This window comes from Lissotriton vulgaris, chromosome 1_1 (assembly GCF_964263255.1).
Source record: "Lissotriton vulgaris chromosome 1_1, aLisVul1.2, whole genome shotgun sequence".
Taxonomy (NCBI): Eukaryota; Metazoa; Chordata; class Amphibia; order Caudata; family Salamandridae; genus Lissotriton; species Lissotriton vulgaris.
This window is the reverse complement of record NC_141685.1, coordinates 1,943,520,555-1,943,543,983: the sequence shown is the minus strand read 5'-3', so window position 1 is coordinate 1,943,543,983 and position 23,429 is coordinate 1,943,520,555. Positions and strand designations below refer to the sequence as shown.

The 23,429-nt window shown below is 47.8% G+C and overlaps 1 protein-coding gene across 1 annotated transcript in view; it reads right to left on the bottom strand.

Annotated features, from left to right (window-relative positions):
- METTL25 (methyltransferase like 25) overlaps positions 1-23,429 on the bottom strand; it is a 619,072-nt gene that overhangs the window by 406,049 nt on the left and 189,594 nt on the right. Inside the window, exon 5 of the mRNA XM_086919632.1 lies at positions 539-686. Within this exon, the coding sequence (XP_086775758.1) occupies positions 539-686 (148 nt within the window). The remainder of the gene's footprint in view (positions 1-538; positions 687-23,429) is intronic.

Here is a 23,429-nt window from a genome sequence, read left to right as displayed (position 1 = left end):
CTCCACACCCCACAGTTACTAGACACCTAGGACAGCATCTAGTCAGTGATAAAGAGACACAAAGACTAATAGTCACTGAACGGTGCATCTCCATGTGGCAGATGGAAAGGGGCAGTCAACCCCAGAGAATTAAAAGACATGAAATGAATTTCCACAGCAGCCTATAGCACAAAGCACTGGCAGATAATGCAATTGATCACTGTTTACTATGAGGCCACTTTGGTGCTGGACACATTATTAAGACTTCAGCAGCTGCCTTATGGCACCAACAACTGTGCAACAAATTACTTCACAAGTTGACTTTTTGGTAGGAAACATGGAGTCACGAAACTCCCATGCATCATTTTCGCAGAGTCAATTAAAGTTCTTGCTCTAGAGCTGTTTTGGTGGAATTAGAAACAATCATCATCAAACATAATCATCGGAAAGTTGACATGGTTTCATTACATAAAAAACACTGTATTGCATCCGTACAATGTATTCATCACTTGAAACTAAAGGTCTGGAATAGCTTGCCTATGTGTAGGAAATATTTTACCTTCAGGTTGGACTTCAAATTCTTCCGATATGAGATGGTAGCAACAGCCCACACTGCAAACTGCTTTGATTTCAGGTTTTCCAACAAAAATCCGAAGAGTGTTTGGAGCGAGGTCCCCACAGGTATGCAGACCTACCATTATAGAGTCCTACAAAAGACAGGAAGCACATTTTGTAACAGTCCAAAATTCCTAGTCACATTCAAAGATTTGTAGATGAAACCATAAAGATTTCTAAACGATGACATACCAGAGTTAATGGTAAAAAATTAAATGCAGATGAAAGAGATTCGCATTGCTTAGCAGTAAACACATAAGACAATATTTGGTGTCGGACACCCGTCTGCGTTAGGAGTTGGGGCCATTTTAGATGGTCGCCCCGGGGGGAAGTCACAGACAGAACACAGTTCTTTCACCGTGTTTAGCCCTTGAAATGCAAACACTATAAACGGATTTTGCAAACTCGAAGGTAGGACTAGCAGTAGGCTTTAAGAACGGGAGGACATGCCAGCAGCCTGCAGTGACAGGGCAGGAGTGCAGTAGCAGCATTAGGCAGCATTAAGTAGACTGCTTGGAGATGCAAGGAAAGGCAGACTCGCGCGTGACGTCAACAAAACGGAAGACAAGCCTCTGTTTAGAGTGAAAAATTGACCGACGGAGACTACAAAACTTCCAGCGCCTCCCAGACACCCAGTGCGGCATCCCTACAGGGCTTGGAAAACATAATGGAACTGGCATCAGAGTCCACTCAGTCCACCCAACATAAACTAATAGATTTTTTTTCTTTTAAAGTAAAATGTAGGAAGGGACAGGTAATAAAAATGAAATTAAGGTGCCAAGTTAAAGCCTCTGAAAACTGTACGGGATTTTTGCAAAGTGACGCTCTTTCTTGCTGAACATTACAGTACATTGCTAAATGAACAAGTAGACAGAATTCACTGTTACCGACATACAATTATTTATTACAGGCATCAGGGACGTTCTCAAAGGTAAGGATATTTTAGAGCGAAGAATGCTTCACAAGCAAACCGCACAGCACATTGGGCCAGAGACGAGAGTGAAGACAGCAGCACTATGAGCATCAGTAATGGAAGAGTGCAGGCCTTAGTGGGAGAGGTTAAGGAACCCAGATCAGGTGAGCTGGGAACAACAGCCAGGCACAGCAGCAGTATAAATTAAAAATAAACATGAGTGTGAGGGGAGGGAGGGATGGCTTTCACAAGAGGAAGACATGTAATAGGGGGATGAAGCAATGGGACAGTCCTGCCTTCCTGTATGGTGTTAGCGCTAATGCCACGGCTCTGCCCTATACTAGCACTGTATGCTGCTTTCTCCATTGTCTCTTATTTGATCCGGCACCAATGTACCGTCTCTATTGCAGGGTGCATCTTGACAAAGCTCGTACTGGATGAACCTCACTGACTCATGAGTGGATACGCTCCCTGAAGGCTTTGTTTTATTTGTTAGAACATTCTGCCCTCTAGTGGCAGAATGTTCTAATAGCCTTATAGCCATTCGTAGCAGGGCTATACCGTCTATTAAAGTCCTGCTGCCTTGTTAACCCCTCCCCTGCTGATGACGGAACCGCTCCGTCATCAGCCGCGGTGGCGCTGTGCTGATGACGGAACAGTTCCGTCATGGCCTGCCCGACGCGCCTGCACGTCGCGGATTCCGCGCCTGCGCTGGGCATTCTATTGAGCGGGCGGGGCCATGACGGAACCGCTACGTCATAAGCACAGCGCAACCGACGCTGGTGACGGAGCGGTTCCGTCACCAGCATGCGCCCGCCGCTTGGCCGACCTCCCCCCTTAGCACTGCGGCGGAATAGCCGCCGCAGTGAAGGGGTTAAAGTCCCTCGCCTTCGGCTCGGGCCTTTAATGCTGCGGCGGGCCTTTAATAGCGGCGGCCTATAAGGCTATAATATTTGCCACAGTAAATTTAATCGTATATTGTCCTATTAATTCACAGAAATAAAGTAAGAAGAATAAATCACACAAACACATTCTTATAGTGGTGACGGTATCACGAAAGAACAAAGCTGGAAAAGAGCCAGGGATAAAGGGATATAGTGTCTTGATGAAAGTATCACCCATGATTTACGTGCTGCAGATTTCATTAGCACTTTAATCCCCACCCTCTTTAAAACTGGAAACCCATGGATTCTACAAGGACATGTGACACGATTACATAGGAGGACATCTACAACTTTCTTTTCAAGTTCCACGGAACATGCATCGATTCATATTGTCCACTAGAAGGATCACTACAAAGGAACAAACATCACAAAACCAAAATGGTCTGGTTACATGCCTGAATACGGGATAACTGATTTATTTACTGATCCACCCTCACATTAGGAGAAAAAAACATTCTGTATGAAAACCAAAGGGGATATCAACTGTGACGCAATTTTTACAAAAAATGTGCCTCTTAAAATAGCATGCTAATGGCTTTCCTCGACAATACTTAAATAAAAATAAAACTTTAATCGATCGTTCAGGAAACAGATATAGTGAATATTTAGATTTCAAATCAGTCAATCCCCACAAGACGTTAGATATGGATTGGAAGAATAGTCAAAGAAAGCGCCTTGTAAGTATTTAGAAAAGTTACGATTCCACAGAAAAATGGCGGATGTGCTACTCAACGACAAATGACAGTTTCTACGTACAGAGGAAATCAGTCGTGAATCTTCGGTGGATACACGTTCAGATAGGTGAACAGATGGTGCCATCGTCTGGATAATTATATTGCCCATGCTGCCTTTTCGATGAAAAATATTCTGTCGTCTAACATTAACCAAAATACAGCTTCGGTTTTCAACGTAGGCAGAATTACGAAAAATGTCTCTAGACTTGCCAAGAACAACTCAGATATTAACATAAGGTCCACAAATGGCTAACAGTAGAAGAAAGAGACTATATTATTAATTCAGTGTTGGAAGGTTGCCTGTGTAGTGACTGAATTACATTTTTGAGCTCCTGCTGACAGTATGTACATGCCCATGTTACTGATGGATGCAATATCCCTACAGAATTACGCAAAACAAAGGGTTCATTTAAAGGTTGGTAGTAATGGACATACTTCAGAAATTGATGGATGACCAGTGCTCAGTTACCGTCCCTCATTCAGAGGAGGAGATGAGCTGTGGTACTGATAACAGAGACACGACCGGCATCATTTGGATAGGGCATCGGAAGGCTAAATCTATTTATTTCATTTATGGTGATTCCGAAGAGGAAAAAAACTAACAATGCATCCCACATGCTGGGAGAAAACAGCATATCACGGTCACTGCTTTTTCATTAAAAAAAAATAGAATGCTACAATGGCGGAGTGGCCGGCAGTGTATGTTTTAAATTAATTTGCTCCCACCTTGACGACGAAAACAGTTTCTGCAAGTTGTGTCTCGGATACAGCAGTCTAGAACTGGGGGGACTGCACGGACTGCTCCTCCTACCGGGCGGGAGTTTGCTCAAGATGCCTGAGATGTGTCACAGCTGAACTGAACTTCAGCAGTACAGGAGATGAAGAACTGAAGGTCCACAGAAGTGGCAGGGTGGTGCTTGTTGTAGAGAGCCACTCGGGCTCTCCACTACAATGTTGCCTTTCCCCCACGCACGCACGCACAACCCCGGGGCGGGCTCGCGCCGGGGTATAAATAAACAAGCGGAAGACCGCTCGTGGTCTTTCCGGCTAACTACCATCCAGTGTCCGAGTGTCATTATTACCCCAGTATAGCAGCACGTGGTAGGCCTCACCTACCTCACTACATTGGCGACGAGGCGGTCGTATGCCACGCGTGCCCACCGCCTTTTGCACATCCTGCTGCGTGTGCCCTGGCTACGGTACCCAGCTGATCCGGCTCGCCGTGCCCTGAAGCCGAGACCCGCCCACGCGTCACCCGTGAGGGTGCGCCTTCAGCTGGCGGGACTCGCGGTGACGGTGCGCAGCCTTCGCCTCCTGCGGGTGAGTGATCCTTCTGCCCCGCCTGCGCGCGCTCACCGCGCCCCTTCATCTTGCCGGCCGGCGAGAGTCAAGACACCGGCAGGACCACGTGTTCGCGGCCCGGAGCAGGCCCGCCCCTCCCTCTCTTCAGGAGACGCCTCTGCTGCTTGTGCGCGCGGGGCTCCGCGCTGCTCTCTCTCTCTCCCCCTCGTCAAGCTGCCCGCAGTCCAATCAAGCACTGGCAGCGGCAATTCAGGCTGACTACACCCGGGGACAGTGAACACTCCGAAGCCTAACAAGCCTTGGCTAAAGCAATTCGGACCTCGCCCCTGCATGTACTGCATGTCATTTGGAAAGCCTGCAACCCTGTGGTCTCGTCAGACCAAGGCAAAGGGGGAACACTAGACTCAGTCACTGCACTCAAGGACACCTGACAGCAGCAGTCCCCCGCCACGACCCCGGAAAGCACCATACTTCCTCACACACAGCGTCACCATGAACCAGGACGTCGGCGCAGCACAAGACGGCGTTGTCCAGCCGCCGCCACCTGCAGTCATCCCACAGGCCAACACCCTGGTGGGAAACCAGGCCCCCGCCGGGCCCACGACCCCTGCTCAGCCTGCCCACCTGCATGCTGGCGCGGCGCCCATCCCGCCATTCAGCGAAACGTCGGATCCAGCAACGGCCGCCCTCCGTTGGAGGGCGTGGGTCGGGCGCCTCAATCTTTATTTCAAGGGAACTAGAGAAACTGATGGTTCGGTAAAGAGATCTCTACTCATCCTCTACGGGGGTCAAGAAATCTATGACCTATTCGAGTCACTCCCGAACACCGGCGCCGAGGACGACGACTACGACGCCGCGGTCGCGGCCCTGAACGCCCACTTTGATCCACAGCTAAACAACGACTTCGAGAAATTTAAGTTTAAGCGCGCCTGGCAGACTGAATCTGAGTCCGTCGACATGTATTATGCTCGGCTCCGCCGACTTGCGAGCACGTGCCCGTTCACGGACCCCAGGGAAGAAATTAGGGATCAAATAATTGTCGGATGCAAGTCGAAGCTGCTAAGAAAGTTGATCCTCAGGCAACCAGGGATTTCACTTGACGAGATCCTCGTCCTGGCCAGATCGCATGAACTATCGGATGCGAGGGCTGAAGAGATGGAGGTGGCGTTGCGCACTCCAGTCATTGCCCCAACGATGGCGCGAACCCCGACCATCAAAGAAGAGCGAGTGGACGCCATTCACCGGCGATTCCCACCGGCCAGGCAGCGACAAGGCCCTCCACGAACCAACCGCTGTGGGTATTGCGGAGAAGACCACCCGACCGCCGCCACGTGCAGCGCAAGAGGCAAGACGTGCCTCAAGTGTGGGCGCCTCAACCATTTTGCCGCCGTCTGCCGAGGTGGCAAATTCAAATCAGCAGGACCACGTGCCCGTGCGGTGACGCAGCGGATTCACCAGCTATCGCTCGACCAGGAGCGACCCCCGCCGGACACCGAAGCACAAGACCGTCGGCCCAGATACGAGGACGATGAAGATGACGAGGTATACATCGTCTCCTACGTCAGCCGGGCATCTACAAAACGAAGGCCACCGCCCATGTGCTCCATCACTGTGGACGGGACGAATGTCAACGCGTTGATTGATACCGGAGCGTCTGTCAACGTCATGGACTCAGAGCAATACGACAGCATGTCCCCGAAACCGACGCTAACGCCGTCCACGGCAAGGATATACACTTATGGAAGCACAGAACCGCTCCCTCTCCGAGGGGTAATACAAACCACAGTCGTCAATGGGGAATACTCCACCGAGACCAAATTCCATATCACCGAAGGCAAGAAAGGCACCCTCCTGAGTTGTCACACCGCGGAGGATCTCGGCCTGGTATTCTTCGCCAACCAGGTGCATCAAGCACACGCGGACTTCATGCTCAAAGACTTCCCAGAACTGTTTAAAGGACTCGGCAAACTCAAGGGGCGGAAGTTCAAACTTCACATAGACCCCACTGTGAGGCCCGTCGCACTCAGGCATAGGCGGGTGCCCTTCAACCTACGGCCACAAGTAGAGGAGGAGCTGCGGAAGCTTGAAGAGCTGGGGGTGATTGAGAAAGTGTCGGGACCGACACCCTGGGTCTCCCCGTTGGTCGTTGCCCCCAAACCAAAGCAACCAGGAGCCATTCGCCTATGTGTGGACATGAGACTTCCGAACACAGCCGTGAAGCGTGAGAGGCACATCACCCCCACCATGGAAGACATCATAGCGGACCTCAACGGGGCAAAGTGGTTTTCGAAGCTGGACCTTAACTCCGGATATCACCAGCTAGAGTTGGAGCCCGCCAGCCGGTACATTACCACCTTTTCGACGCACGTGGGGCTGCGTCGCTACACAAGGCTCAGCTTCGGCGTATCCTCGGCAGCCGAGGTCTTTCAAAACGCTATTCGGGAGGTGCTGTCAGGACTGACGGGTGTCATCAACCTGAGCGATGACATCCTTGTCTATTCTTCAACCCTAGAAGAGCATCACACCAACCTGAGGGCGACTCTGCAGAGGCTTGCCGACAGCAGGTTGACCTTGCATCGAGCCAAATGTGCCTTCTACCAGGAAGCAGTGGACTTCTTCGGTTACACATTCACCAGGGAAGGCCTCAAGGTGGACCCAAAGAAAGCGGAGGCGATTAAGGCGGCCAGCACACCTCGGAACCCAACGGAAGTACGCAGTTTTCTGGGCATGGCCACGTACTGCGGCCGGTTCATTCCGAACTTGGCTGCCGTCGCGGAACCCCTCCGGGCTCTCACCCGCACCGATCAGAAGTGGGACTGGACCCCGGCCGCAAACAAAGCGTTCCAAGACGTCAAAGCTGGCCTTCTAGATAATACCACCATGGCCTACTTTCAGCCAAGACGGAAAACTGAACTGATTGTGGACGCCAGTCCCGTGGGACTAGGAGCCGTCCTTTTGCAAGAGCACGGTCCGGAGGAATGGAGGCCTGTCGCCTATGCCAGCAAGGCGCTGACAGACACGGAAACCAGATACGCACAGATAGAAAGGGAGGCCCTGGCAATCAAATGGGCCTGCCAGCACTTCCATCTCTACCTCTGTGGACAGGAATTCACCGTGGTCACAGACCACAAGCCTCTCCTACCCCTTTTTGCAGGAACCTCAAGACTAGCCCCTCCACGGATCGAGCGGTGGGCCGTCCAGCTACAGGGCTATCGTTTCAAAGTGGTGTTCCGGCCTGGCGCTCACAATCCCGCCGACTACCTGTCGCGGCACCCGGACGTTGCCTCGCAACCGCCACCCACCGAGGACGGAGAGGAAGTAGAAGAAATCGTGCACATGGTCACGCAGGCCGCGTGTCCTGACAACATGACCCTCAAGGAGATCGGAGAAGCCACGGCGGGAGATGAAACCCTCACGAAAGTCCGCCGGGCCCTGGAGGAGAACCAATGGGCCCGCTTCCTTGATGGCGCCGCAAGCCTCCGTCCGGAGGTCAGCCATGCGAGACAGCAGCTATGGCACATTCGCAGTGAACTCAGCGTGGGAGAGGAAGGAGTGATTCTGCGAGGACACCTCCTCGTCATGCCAGAAAGCCTCCAACAGCGCGCATTAAGCTTAGCTCACGTGGGACACCAAGGCATGGCGAAGACGAAAGCGCGCCTACGAAGCAAGGTGTGGTTCCCGGCGATGGACACCCAAGTAGAGGCGATGATAAGGTCCTGCCATGCCTGCACGATCACCGGGGGCGAACCCCTTCCAGCCCCTGTAATCACGGAAGATGCGCCCAGGGCTCCATGGACCCAATTGAGTATTGACTTTGGCAGCTTCCCGGATGGAAGGCAGATGTTGGTGCTGGTAGATTCCTTTTCGAAGTTCCCCATCGTGGAAGTCATAGCATCCACCGCTTTCCCACATGTCAGAAAGGTGCTAAACCGAGTGTTCGCAACCATGGGACTCCCCGAGGAAATTAAGTCAGACAACGGCCCTCCCTTTCAAGGGCGAGAGTTCCAATCATACCTAGAATCCCTCCGAATCAACCATAGAAGGATCACTCCACTGTGGCCTCAAGCTAACGGAGAAGTGGAAAGACTGATGCGGACCATAAACAGAGCACTTCGGATTGCAGTGGACAACGGGGAAGATCCAGAGACAGCACTAGATCAGTTTCTAGGAGCCTACCGGCAAACGCCGCACTCGACGACAAGGTGCGCCCCAGCCCACGTACTGTTCAAGCGGGCCCCCAGAGACGGCATACCCACGGTGAGCGGGTGGATGCCGGCAGAGAGAGACACTGAGGCCACGCAAGCCAGGAGACAGGTCACCAATGCCAAAGCAAGCCTGCACCGCCGTGCCAGAGAGCCGGACATTCGAGAAGGTGACGCAGTGGTCGTCAAGGATCGCTACCCAGGATGGAAGTTTCGAACACCGTTTGAACCAGAGGTGTGGAGAGTTGAAAAGGTACAAGGGACAATGATCACGGCCAGGAGAAATGGACAAACTGTCACACGGAACGTATCCTGCTTCAGAAAGGCAACCGAAGCAGCCACGGGACACCAGCGAGCGGAGGAAGCGGCAGAGGAAGAGCCGATGCTGGAAGAGCCAAGCGGCCCTAGGTCCCAGAGTCCTCTGCCAAGACCGGTACGCGGAGAGAGTCAACCGAGGCCAATGTCACCAGGCCTCGGCACCGAGCGAAGTCAGCCAAGGGCCTCTGAGTCGAGCAATGATCCGAGTGCAACCCCGGCTGGGGCTGCCGAACCATCAGGGATCCGGAGTCATCGCTACAGCCTGAGGCCCAATCCGGTGCCCAGCCAACGGCTGAGGGACTTTGCATGGACATCTCCATAAACTGTCAGTTGAATGCCTGAGGGCAGAACGAACTAAAACAAAGGAGGGATGTAGAGAGCCACTCGGGCTCTCCACTACAATGTTGCCTTTCCCCCACGCACGCACGCACAACCCCGGGGCGGGCTCGCGCCGGGGTATAAATAAACAAGCGGAAGACCGCTCGTGGTCTTTCCGGCTAACTACCATCCAGTGTCCGAGTGTCATTATTACCCCAGTATAGCAGCACGTGGTAGGCCTCACCTACCTCACTACACTTGTGTGCACCGCTGGTCTTCCCTCCGTTCCCCCTTCCCGCTTAGCGGTGAGTACGGCAGGGGGACTGGCCTCGTGTGGGAGGAGCGGGCGAGTGCAATGCTGGGCTTGGGTTCTCATCCTGGTGATCGGACTGGGGTGACATTGGCCTCTGGTGCAGCTTGCAGGCTCCCTGGGGTCAAGTCAAGCTGAAGCCATAGATAGACGTGCAGTTGCAGGTTTACGGCAGAATGGCACTGCAATAACGGATGGCTATCATCTCCTGCACCGCTCAAGAGGGATTTTTCTATAAGCGCATTCTTTATTGTCCAAGTGGCACTTTGCTTTACAACCCCACCTCATCAAGGTCTACTTTTGTTATGAGAATGCTTTGATGAGCTTGTAGATATAGTAAAAATCTCCACGATATTTTTTTTTATAAGACCTGCATAAGAATTGTACACATATAAGTCTAAATCAAGACTATACTAAGAGATGTTAAGCCTGGAGTCCTCTGGGCTATGATCTGCATAGAGACAAGAGCTACTGTGTGGCAGAGCCCTTTGTCTCGAAAAAAGTCAGGCACAATATAAAAGAACAAAAATGACTTACAAAAATCTAAGAAGCAGGAATTTTAGTCCTGAAATCAACTTGCTTATCAGTTGTCCCCAAAAGCTCAAAACGTGTTAAAGAAAGTCCTTTGCAGAAAAAATCAACCTATAACGCTAGTCGAGCCAGTTGACAGAAACAGTAATTGTCAGCTGTGAAGTCTTTCAAAAAGTTTACATCAGTTGTCCCCAAAAGCTCGAATCTGGTCCGGAGCAAGTCCTTACATTTTGGCACATTGATTGGCTTGCCCCAAATTCAGTATTTTTTCCAAGCATTGGAGAAAAAAAGCAGACCATAACTTCAGTTCAGCTATTTCACACAGGCAGTAATTGTCAGCTGCAAATCTTTCAACAGGTTTTAGGAAGCCTTCATTGGTCGCTTCACCAGCCCCCACATCGGTAACTGATGATAATCAGAACAAAAGAGAGGAAGTGCACAAAAGAAACAGATAACTTGCATCCCAATCCAACCTCAGATGATTATACATTACCGGATATAGATGATCAACTATATAACGGTAGGGCACATGAAGCTACAGAGGAACTGTAAAGAACTCCATCACCAAGAGAGATATTACTTTCTTTGAAAGTACCCTTCTACCTTGGGAGGATCTTTCTAATACTCCGGAGTTGCTCTTAGCACTCACCCTCCAGGAGAGTATGTTCATATCTCTAATGCCTTACATGTGTTACAGGGCATTCTGGTTTTAAACCTAAACTATTGGGAAAAAACTACATTTGACTCTGACTATACACTGGAAACATGATCTGCTATTCGCTTTTCTATAACAAATTAAGGCATTAAAGCAGGTCAGCACAAGGAATGTTTACACAACCTTCTTCCCAGCTTGAGTCAATCTCAATCATCTTTCGTGGAAAAGGGCGAAAAAGGAAAAAAAAACATAATGGTCCAAGTAGGAGGGTCATTATGGGCAAATGGAGCCTAGGAGAAAAAAACAGCAATAAAAAGGATCACATAGACTTTGGAACCTCTTTTCTCCCCACATCTGTCTCAAAAGTCTTAATAGATAAATTGCAGGTATCCCCTTACCCCCTCAACTGCTACAAACCAAATCCCTCGGTTTCTGATTTTTAATAATAAAAGGGTCACATAGTAAGGTATTGCCCCAAAAGGTGGTAACTAGTGAGACGGAGTTACCCTCTGAAGAAAACATATTTAGGAAATCTGCCAAAAAGCAACAAAAGAAAAAGGGAAAGTCAAAAAAACAGAGGATGCCAAAAAAAGCAGGAGAAAGATTAGGTCCATCCTGGAGAGTTGGGGACTCAGTCAAGATTCTAATTAAATACCTCACTCTGACGTACCACCTACAGAAGTAATATGTTGCATTACTGAGAGAGAAGCTCTAGCATGAACAGCGGTTCCAGCAAATAAGGTATTTTCAGAATGCTCCACTGGTACCAGTCTGAATCCTTTATCCGTAGTTTTCAAATCAAGTAAGTGTTTTGGAAATGATAATAATACTTTGAGTTTTCAACTTCGATCTCCCAAACTATGTAGTCCACTTTCAAATAATGTGATCCAGTCAAGTGATTCACAATAATCTTTGAATTCAACCAATACTAATGGATGTTGTGCTCTGTTTCTGATGGATGCTGGCCCTTTAAGCAGAGCCAACATTTTGAAACAGTTACACTTATAACCTCGGCAGAAATAAAGAGTGTCATTCCCAGAAAAAATAAACTGGATTTTAGGTCTAAGCTGGCTATCAGAAAGAGCAGCATATGATGTATTCCCAATAATGGAAACCCATAAAAGTAGCATGGGGAGAAAAGAAGCAACTACATTTCTTGACTTAGCAGTCTTCGATTTGGAAAGTAGCAACTCTTTTGAAAGATCACAGGATCCAAATTTGGCCTGCTCAGTAGTGGTAGAATTCACAGCGTTCGGCAGAACAGTAAAAACACAAGATCAAAATAAAGTGTTTAAGCAGTTGAATACTAATCTCTTATGGACTTGGCTCTCAGGGCCATCGAAAGAAAATACATCTCAAAACAAATCATAGCAAATCTGTCTGGCTCGATAAATCAAAAACAAACTATTTGAAGGCATAAAAAGCAACCGTCATCTGTCTCCAGGATATTTGGTCAGTTGCGGACTTTGTGGTTAAATCATGCTAAGTATTAAATAGCATAGGCCATAGGCACTTATTCCATCCATGGCCATGCAAATGGTGGTACCGCTATTTTACTTTCGACCAATTGTGATTGATACTCTCTTCTCATTTCATATTACAATAATAATTTTCAGTGCCTAAGAATCAATTTCTCAATGAGTAATGAAATAGTGGGCTGCCTTTTGCTTTTCTTTAATGTTTATATACCTCTGGGAAAGCAGAATAACAGTTTACTCACTAATGCATTGCAGCTTACAAATTTAACAATAGCGAGAGGACTACCTTTGTTATTATCAATGGACACTTAAATGCTAAAGGTCATTGCAATAAGTCAATTGTGAACACTGATTTGGAGGAAAGTTAGAATATCCCAGAGTCTCAGTTCCCAAGCAGAGCAGACAAACTCGGAGTTATTCTCTTGGGTGAGCTGAAGCCCATAGGTAGGTGCTACAATCCGAAATGGACAAATTGACCCTAACATACCGACAAAGGTGGCCAGGCACTGCCTCAAGGGATCTTCAATCAATGTTTATTTAATAATGATCTAGAAAAGTATTTGATATTGTCCTGTAAATGAAGGTATTAAATACAATACTCGCTGATCATGCCTGTCTTCGAATGATAATTGCTCTGCCTCTTGCGGTAACCACCGATTGTTTGCTTAAAACAGGTACTGGCTTAATTGACACTAAAACAAAAAATGCTAGACTCCCCTGGAACCATCGTCATATTACATTTTTCAATAATGTAGTTACCTCTTTTGATTTAGCACAATATAATTCTCTTTTCGGAGACCCTATAAGCTCCTATGAATCTCTCATGTATACCCTGGTACAACATATGAAAGATAATAACATTTCAATAAGCCATTGAAGTAGCTCACAGAAGTTAAATTGTCTGAGGAGATAAATAAACTTACACAAAAACAGTTTCTTTCGTTTTTTACAGAAGAAATGCAAATGATAAGTTCTCTTAGGAAGAAACAAAGCAAGATTGGTGCAGCTCAAAGGAAAAGACAGTTGGGATCTGAACTGGCACCACCCCCATCGTATTACACACAAAAAATCAAGGTCATTCTGGCGATCTGTAGCCCTAAACTGCTGCTCACAAATTAAAGCTTCTGCAAATGTGATGGATGCTCAAGATTGGGTAGATTACATTTCAAATCTCTATAAGAAAAATGTGGGTACATGAACATTTGAGTTTTGCCACCATTTGTGCACCTATATTCCTCCTCCAAATCATGATGAAATAGTTGGCTATATAAACAGAGCAAGATCTGCTGCTGCCAAGGGCCCAGATGAAATTCCGATAGCTGTATATAAGCGAAATGTTGAACTGTGGGTCAAATTACTGAGGTCACTATGTTATTTCTAAGGTTCTGGTTCAATCTCGAAATCGTGGAAAGAGAGTATTATCGTACCACTCCATAAAAAGGGATGCAGAAAACAGCAAGAAATTACCAACAAATTGTCCTACTCCATGCAGTAGGAAATAGCTTTGCTCAGGAATTTTGGAACATTCCCAAGGGGCGCAAAGTTTGGTCTTTGGTGTGACCGAGGGCCACATTAATGTTAGTGGGGGAGGTGGGGTGTATTGTGGGTGTAGAGGTAGCGAAGCATGTATATCTAGTGGCTAAAATCAATTGCGCAATGCAAAACCAGAAAATATGGGCTGAATCTCAGATTCTCCACTTGAACAAATTGTGTGACCCTGGGCAATTGATTAATATAATTGTCCCTCCTTTTCCTACATTATAACATATAAGAACCTCGAAATACATTACATCAGGATGCATGCTGTACAAGACTATCTCCTGTGCTTGGATGTAATCCCTAATGGCATTGTTGTCAGGGACGGGGGAAGCATGAACGTTTCTAAATTCATGTTTGAGAACCGAACCATCACTTTAAAATGTTACTACTGAATGCACTGCTATGATTTGATTTACTAAGGTGAAATTCTTCTACAGGTCAATGAAATACACTTTTTGAATTTCGAAAAGACTATCGTATTTGTACATGTTTGCTCTCTTTAAAACTGAAGGTGTTCCTAAAGTTAAGGGCCTAATTATTTACTTTTGTTTAACTGCAATTAACCCTGAATTAATTGCATGCTGTATATTTAAAATATTTTTAATGTTAGTGCTGAGTCGAGTAAACAGCAGCCCACTCCTGCTGCTGCTCAGTGGTCACTTCTAAAGTTAAGGAGGGCAGCATGCGGCCCCCGGGCCGTACTCTGAGTTTCATGGCTCTAGACAGTCACAAAGGGAGTTGAGATGTGTCCTGCCTTACCTGGGTGACTCATAGCAAGGTTGAATGAACCATTCTGCATTTAGAGTGGTCGGACGAATTTGCACTAGCAACTATATAGTCTGTGTCTGCTCTGCACAATGCTGTCTCCACCTCCTGTAGTGACCAGGGAGGACAGAACTGTTTCAAGAGTTCAGAGACTCCTGAAACAAAAACTACAAATAGAAATTCGGGTATAAGTATTGCACCTAAACTGCCAGAACTTTAGATTACTTCTGGACTAAGAAGACCCTGCCAAGAAGAAGAGCTGAAGAACTGTCAGGAGGAGTACTGCCCCGTTGCTTGGTTGGCCTGCAGTTGCTGCTTGTATCTGTGGACAGTGGAAAGGACTGGACGTTTACCTTGCTGTGGTATCCTGCTTAAGAAGATTCTCCAAGGGTTTGAAGTAGAGATTGCCTCTTGTTCGGAAGTCTCAGGGACACAAATACTTCACCTGCAACTGCTAAACAGCCTCTGGACTCCTCTGCTGGACCCCCGATTGCCAAACCGTGCCCCTTTCAGTTCCTGGGCCCTTGGAATCGTGGGGGTTGGTGCTCCAACCCAAAAAAACATCATTGGTGCCATCAGCAACACCGCCAGTGATGCATTGACCTGCAATGAGGCTGTGGGCACTGCTTGTGAAGTGAACAACACACCGCCCCGCCTGCCCTGCAGCTCCAATGCCCGCCAACCCCAGCCAAATATTGATATAGGTGACTTCCAGAACTCATCGACACAGCACTGCCGAACGGAATTGAAGCCTCACCGCCGATGCCTCCTCACCCCCCTGCCAGCCAGACTCAACGCCTTGCTTTCCGTATGACAGTAAGGAGCCGGCCTCACCTTAGCCCATCGATGCCTCACCTCAGAGATACTGTGCATCGTCATTTGACTTTGTTTTCCTTACCTTAGAATTACCCCCAGGCATCAGACTGGATCCGGAAAGTTTTCGTCAGCAGTATCCCTGCGCGTCGGTAGGCATCGTCGTGCGGCTCCGTGTGCGTCGTTGGCGTCGTTGGCGTCGTTGGCGCCAAGATGTCGCTGGAGCTACTCAGAAACACCCACGTGCGCTGATGTTAGTTCTGTACACGACATTCCGCGCCAGGAACCCAGAACCATGCAAGAAACTGACCACTGGTGCCTTGAAACTAGCGACCTGAAAAAGATGACCATAACCATAGAAATCAGTTCGCAGAACAGGGAGGATGGGTGGGGCGGTAAGGAATCTATCACCACTAATGTTTCCTACAGATATATCGTTACCGAAGGTCAGTAACTTGTGCATCTGAAAGAAACACGTAGTGATAGATTTCTCACCTTAGAATAGATACCCCAGCAAAACCAACCCCGGTGGTGGGTCTGCGAACCAAGATCACACTAGAAAGTCATGGAGAACAGAGCGGCCAAAGAAGCCATCTCTCCGGACTTGGCTGTCCAGGCAGTAATGCTTGGTAAAAGTGTGCAGCGAGGCTCACGTAGCTGCCTGGCAGATGTCAAGCCACGGAACTCCCCATCACAAAGCAGTAGTGGCTGCCATAGCCCTGGTAGAACGGGTGCGTAGCCGCACTGGAGGCTCCTTTTTAGCAAAAGAATAACAAGCCCTATTGCACAGAATGACCAACCGAGAGATGGTCCCCTTGTGCACAGCCCAACCTTTCTTGGCGCCCACGTAGCCAACAAAGAGCTGGTTATCCACCCAGAACTGTTTTGTGCGGTTGAGGTAGAATGTGAGCGCATGTTTTGGGTCCAGATGGTGGAGCTTCTCTTCCTCTTGTGAGGGATGCGGAGGCGGAAAGAAGGTGGGCAAAGTGATGGTCTGCCCGATGTGAAAGGCAGTGACAACCTTTGGCAGAAAAGATGGACGAGTCCTCAGAACAACTGTGTCCAGATGGAAAGAGAGAAAAGGAGGTTTAGAAGAAAGAGGCTGGAGCTCACTCACTCTTCTGGCAGAGGTGATAGCCACCAGAAAAGCTGTCTTCAAAGTAAGAATACAAAAAGGACAGTTGTGAAGTGGCTCAAATGGAGCACACATCCGATATGTCAGAACCAGATTCAAGTCTCACTGAGGAATTATGAAAGGAACAGGAGGGAAAAGAGGAGTAATGCCTTTTAAGAACCTATTTACAACAGGGGCCTTGAAAAGGGAAGGCTGATCTGGAAGCTGTAAAAAGGCTGATATGGCTGAGAGATAGCCCTTGATACTTCGCAGAGCAGAGCCCTGCTGGGCCAAAAAAAGGAGGAATAGGAGGACCTCTGAAAGAGGGGCAGAAAGGGGATCCACAGCCTTTGCTGTGCACCATTCCACAAATGTATTCCACCTGTAGGCATGTACCGTCTTAGTGGAGGGACACCTGGCTTCCAATATCACATCACAAACTTCCGGATGCAGGTCACACGACGTCAACTGCTGCCGCTCAATCTCCACGCAAGGAGGTGGAGGCTCGACAAGTTTGGATGGAGGACCGTCCCCTGTTGCTGTGACAGAAGATCCTCCCGAAGTTGAGTAGCTCGGAATACCATCCTCTTCGAGCCCAGGCCGGAACCAAAAGAATGACTTGGGCCTGGTCGCGCGTGATCTTCTTCAGCACTCTGGGTAGAAGTGGTATTGGCGAAAAGGCCGGATTTGCGCTTGCTGGCGCGGAAAAAGAAAGAACTGACGTCAGCGCGCGTTGCCGCGTCTTAGTAGCTCCAACGACATCATCTCAGCGACGACGACGCCAACGATGCACGCGGAGCCACACAACGACGCCTACCGACGTGCAGGGGTACTGCTGACGAAAACTTTCAGGATCCAGTCTGACGCCTGGGGGTAATTCTAAGGTAAGGAATCTATCACTACGTGTTTCTTTCAGATACAAACAGTAGGGTGATGTAAAGAATGCTGAATTAATCTTAGCCACTGGTGATTGTTTGTGCCGCATTCCAGATGAGCATTTTCATTCACTATACAGCCCTAGAGAGAGACCTGAAAAATGCAAATCAGTCTTGGTTCTGCTCCGATCAACAGTCCTGCCTAAACTGCCAGGCCATATCCCCTGAAGATGGTAACATGAGCAATCCTGAACTGGTCTCAACTTACTTAGGTCTCATCAGTGAGGTATAGCATCAGGTCTGTGGCACAATAAACAGGGGCGGCAGGTAGTCTCATACCCATCATAATTAGGGCGCCTGCTGTAACAAGCAGCAAGATGATGAAAGGAATGAACTAATTTCAGCGACTAGAGATAGCTCAGGCTGCATTCCAGTCAACTGTTCATTAGCCACAATGTTACTCTAGAAAGAGACCTTCCATATGTTAATCAGTCATGGTCATGGTCCAGTACCAAAACTGATTTGCAGAGGTCCTACTGTAGGACCAAGACTAATATGCATATGGGTGTTCTCTGAGAAATGTGGCATAGTAGGTGAAAAACGATAGTCTGGAATGTGGCCTGAGAGATTTTCAAATGCCGAGATTCATTTAAACATTCGTTCAAGAACTCAGCATAGATTAGGAAACAATACTTTGGACAGGGGCAGTTTCTCCATTAGAGCGGTGGGGCTGCGCCCCTCTGAAAATTCCGACACACAAAAATATATAATAGATCGATTTATTTAGAGATACAATCGTATCACTAAATAAATTGATGTATTTAAGTCTGGGTTGTCTGTTTCAGGCTGCCTGCCCCACCTCTTTCTGAAGCAGGAGACTGAAGACAGGCAGTAAATCAACTCTCTTAACGTGAAGCAGGAAGCAGGGCTTTCTGTTTTAAAGCCCTTCATTGCCATTGTGGTCTCTGGTTGTATGCACACTGTAGGCCAGTGACGCAATAAACATCACAGTTTCGGGCATCAGTGACTTCATCCCTGCAAGATTTCAGATGTTCATCATTCAAAGGCATACATCCCACCCTTCAACATACGTGAAAGTGGGTGCAAGCACGTCTTATCCGGTGCCTTGTTCTTGGTAATGGTAAGTGTTTGCAAGCTAATGCGGTGTTCTGTATATTTTGCCACATCCTCTCATCACTCTAACCTCCCCCACTGTGACACCCCAGGCCCTCAAAGACATTGCTCACTCCTTTAGAAGTGAAGCTGCGGCATTTGCTCCCTTGTGAAATGGATCCAAATAAGGAGCAGGGTTAGCTTTTGTTCCCTTGTGAAATAGATCCAAATATCCTGGAACGCGTGCTTACAGTGGCCAGTTCTCTGATGTATGGCATTAAAACGGGTCCTGTGTACATGCCCCTAAATTAACACTGGTGCTAAAAACATGGATTAACTTGCAAACAATGAGTGTTAAAAACTTAGAGGGAATGCATTTCAGCAATTTTGTTCCTCTCTTAGTTTACATGCTTTACTTAATCTTGCATTCCCCACAAGTTATCTATTTTTTTTAATTTTGTTGTTTATCTGTATTTTTTTCTATGCAAACTTTGAAGCTTGAGCCATGCCAGGTGTTTATGAGGGGCTTTGATTGAGCGCAAAGGCTAAAGCCAAACAAAGTGCCTGTCAGTGGGTTGGCCTCTCTGTGGAGCACACAGAATATGTTTGGGTACTCCATTTTCAACAGAAATTCTTTGGATATGTGTGTGAAGGGGGTACATTGATGTCAAAATATTTGCAAGGCAAAAGTAAGAGAAATTAAAGTGCTCACATTTGAGGGAGTGCAGGGCATGTTGGGGGCGGTGAAGTGACAGAGATGCGAGGAATGGCATTCGGGTTAGAGTGAAAAGAGGATGCTGAAGAGGAAAGAGAGGGGAGTGAATATGTGCAGATGGACAAGATATGCAAGAAAAAGAGGATACATATCTAACATAAAGCACAAATAATTGAAGATCAAAACTCCTTCTACAGGCCTCAATGCTATTTAATTCACAGACTCACTATTTCAGAATGTAAACATTCCCAATGTTAATTATTTATAAGAACTCGTTGTTACTCATTATCTTAAACAGCTAACACCTGTGACAAAGTCCATCATACTGACAGGCTTTCGGCGTATGTCAGTTTCTGTGCCATTTATCAGGATAAAATTACATCTCAGAGAGAACCAATCGAGGGAAATTTTCTCGATTGTCCACAACTTGGCATTTTCGGACCGGACATCCCTCAAGCCCTCCCCTTCCCAGGACCTCTGTGATTCCTTGAACAGTTTCCTCATCAATAAGATTGACGCCATCAAAGCCAATATTCCCTTACCTTCCCCTACTTTTGTGGACCCTTAGTGTCCTCCACCTCAAGGACAACTTAATGCCTTCCCACTTCTGACCAAGGAATCCCTCTCTTCATTAATTCCCCTCATCAAATCCGGTTCCCCTCTGGACTCTTGTCCCGCTCACATCCTCCGTCACATTTACACTACTTGCCCTGATCCCCCTCTTCACTTTCTCAACAGTTCCCTCTCCCAGGGGGTTGTGGCCAACCCAATGAAAACAGCTATCATTCTACCCATCTTAAAGAAGCCTGGCGCGGACCCTTCGGTCCCCGCCAATTATCGCCCCATCTCTCTCCTACCATTTTTGGCTAAGGTTCTCGAGCGTCAAGTCACCAAGTCTCTGAGCGCCTTTGTGGAGGAGCATGGGGTTCTGGCTTCTCGCCAGGCTGGCTTTCGCCCTGCACACTCAACGGAGTCCGTAGTGCTTTCGGTCCTTGACAACCTCAGAAAGGGAATGGACACCAGTCGATCCCAGGCTTTGGTCCTCCTTGATCTCTCAGCCGCCTTTGACACGGTTGATCACACCATCTTGCTTTCCCGTGTCAGGGCGGCAGGGATCGGGGGCACGGCCCTGGTGTGGTTGTCCTCCTTCCTGAGGGACCGCACCCAGGCGGTTCGCCTGGGTGACTTTTCTGCGGACTTCCGGAAGGTTCAGTGCGGGGTCCCCAAAGGTTCCTCCCTTTCACCTCTTTTGTTCAACCTTAACATTGCTCCTCTTATCTTTGCTTTACAACAAATGGAGGTCGCCGTATATAACTATGCGGATGACCTCCAACTTGTTTTCAACCTCTCTTCTTCTTCTGCTTCTATCCTTAATTTTCAGTCCATTATGATTTTCATCCGGGACTGGATGGACTTTAACCACCTGAAACTCAACCCAGATAAGACCGAGTTGGTGTTGACAGGTGGTGCCTCCAGTCCCTGGTCCTCACTTTTTTGGCCCCCTTCCCTAGGTTCTCCCCGGTCCCTTCTACTTCAGTGAAAACCTTAGGCATCAAACTTAATTCTCACCTCACCCTTCACTCCCAGGTTAGCTCCGTGGTTTCTTCTTCTTTTCTTTCACTACGCACCATCCGCAAGGTATCTCGTTTCTTTTCCTTTGAGGCCTTGAAGCTGATCATCCTTGCAATGGTCATCTCCCGCCTGGATTACGGCAACGCCCTATATGCTGGCATACCTGCATATAGTCTTAGGCGGCTGCAGTTGATCCAAAACCAGGCGGCACGGTTGGTGTTCAAACTCCCTAAATCTTGTTACGCTACACCCCTCCTTAAATCCCTACACTGGCTTCCTGTCCGTGAACGTGTCCAGTTCAAGCTTGCTTCCATCACCTTCCAGGCTCGACTGGGCACGGCCCCTGCCTTCATCGCTTCAGAGATTGTCCCATATCTTCCAACTAGGGAGCTACGATCCTCATCTCAATCCCTGTTATCAGTCCCCCGGTTCCGCAGGAAATAATGGGGGGGGTCGAAGTTCGCGACCCTTGCCCCAGTCTTATGGAACTCCTTGCCCTTTGAGCTCAGATCCCTAACGCCTTACCCCCAGTTTCGAAAGAAACTCAAAGCTCACCTATTCACCAAATCCTTTAGTTAGATTATTTGTTACGTTGTTCCTCCCCTGCCATTTCCACTCTGGAGATCTGCATGTTACAGCGCCATGAAACCGCTGGTGAAAGCGCGCTCTACAAATACTTTTAAACTCAAACTCAAACTCAAACCAAAATATCGGTCTGATGGCACACTATGGGAATCACAGAAATGTATTTGGTATGTTGCTGTATAGAGAACACCCACATTTTTCATCTCACTTAAAGACCTGTCTGCACATATTTCTATATGACTGGTTATAGCTTGCATCTGTGGGTGCTTCTCGCTGGTTAGAGCATATTTTTCCAAAGTTAATGCTGCATGCAGTGCAAGACACTGGGAAAGCATATATGCTAAAGGGCTAAAGTTGTCATGCTGAACAATTTACGCATTATATTAACTGTTGAACAGATTAATGCAAGAAGATATGGGTCAGTTTTTAATGTGTTTAATATTTCAAGACTACAAGTTCCCACTGCTTAATGAGCCTTGCTTTATCGTTACATTCATTTTCTTTAAAATGCACTATTTGCCAATCTTTTTCATTTCTTTCTCAGGAGAGGGACTCCCCCTGAACCCCAGGTTTGTCCATTGAACTTTTTCACATTGCTTGCTTTACATAAAAATCATGCCCAATTTTTACGCTTACCACTTTCAAATATCACAAGCCGCCGCCACAGACTTTGGATGCTTTGCATGCTCACTTTGAAACGTATGTATTTATGAGTGATTTCTATTTGGAATTTATAAAGCACTTTTACATTCGGGCCTCTTAGCACTGAGGACGAAATCAGCCTAAAGAGGGAACAACTACACTGGGAACAGTAATGTGCTGAGGGCTCTCCTGAAACTATGATCATCACCATTTATCCTTAACTGTGATTCCAATGATTTCCAAGGAACAGCACGGCAATGGAGAAGACCTGCCCCCTTATTGTTGCTTTGCTAGCGGGCCACCACTAGAAGACTTACTACCATTGAGCGAAAATGTCTTGCTGTCTGACAGACTTCCAATTTTTCCTTTAAGAAACATGAGTTCTTGCTATGGATGGATGTTGGACTTGGCCATTTATGCAGGGTCATCCCTGAAATGTTTGCCTTCCTCCTAGCCTTTTTCCTGATATGGTGTTGGTGGTTTTAGGACTCTGAGCACTTTAGCACTGCTGTCCAGTGTAAAGTGTGTGTGCTCTCTGTGGTAAGCATGGTAAGATTGGTCTACACCTGTTTGGCGTATTTGATTTTCCTGTCAGTCCGTTGTAAAGTGGTATCTCAGATGCCCAGGGCCAGTAAAATACATGCTACTGATGGGCTTGGAGCGCTGATTACGCCACCCTCCAAAGTAGCCTTTCAAACCTGTCTCAGGCCTCTGCCATTGCAGGACCTGTGCGCGCAGTGTTACCGCCACTGTGACGTGGCACATAAAGTGTGTGCCACGTCTGTGACTCCCCTTTTATTGCATGTCAGTCACCCCTAAGGTAGGTCCTAGCTAGCCCTATGGGCAGGGTGCATTGTAGGTAAGAGGGTTGACATGTACCTTAAGTGTGTGACATGTCCTGGTAGTGACAAACAGCCATTTTGGTTTCTCACTGCTGTGAGGCTGCCCTCTCATAGGAATGCATTAGGGATTCCCTGATAAGTGTTTCAGTGGTGATTTCTGGTATGAGAGGAGCAGCTTGGTAAAGTTTGATATGTTTCGAATAGTAATAATAAATGCTGTGCAATGGTGTGCGCATATTTATTATCACTATTCGAGAAATGCCACTTTTTAGAAGTTGGCATTTCTGTGTGCTATGTGTCTGCCTGCCGGATGTGTGCTGCATGTCTGTCTCCGAGTGACAGGGGATCGTGAGGTGTGTGGCTCCAGGGAGGGTAAGGTGAGTCAGCGCTAGGCTGAATAGGAGATCTGCATTTGGAGTAGTGGGAGGAGTAGTCCCCTGACCCTGAAAGCTGCCTAGGTGAAAGCTGGCTCTGCCCCCTGTGGTGTGTCTGATGACCGAGCTCACTCTGACAAAGGAGGGTGGAAGCCTGGCAAACAGAGTGCTTCAAAACCCC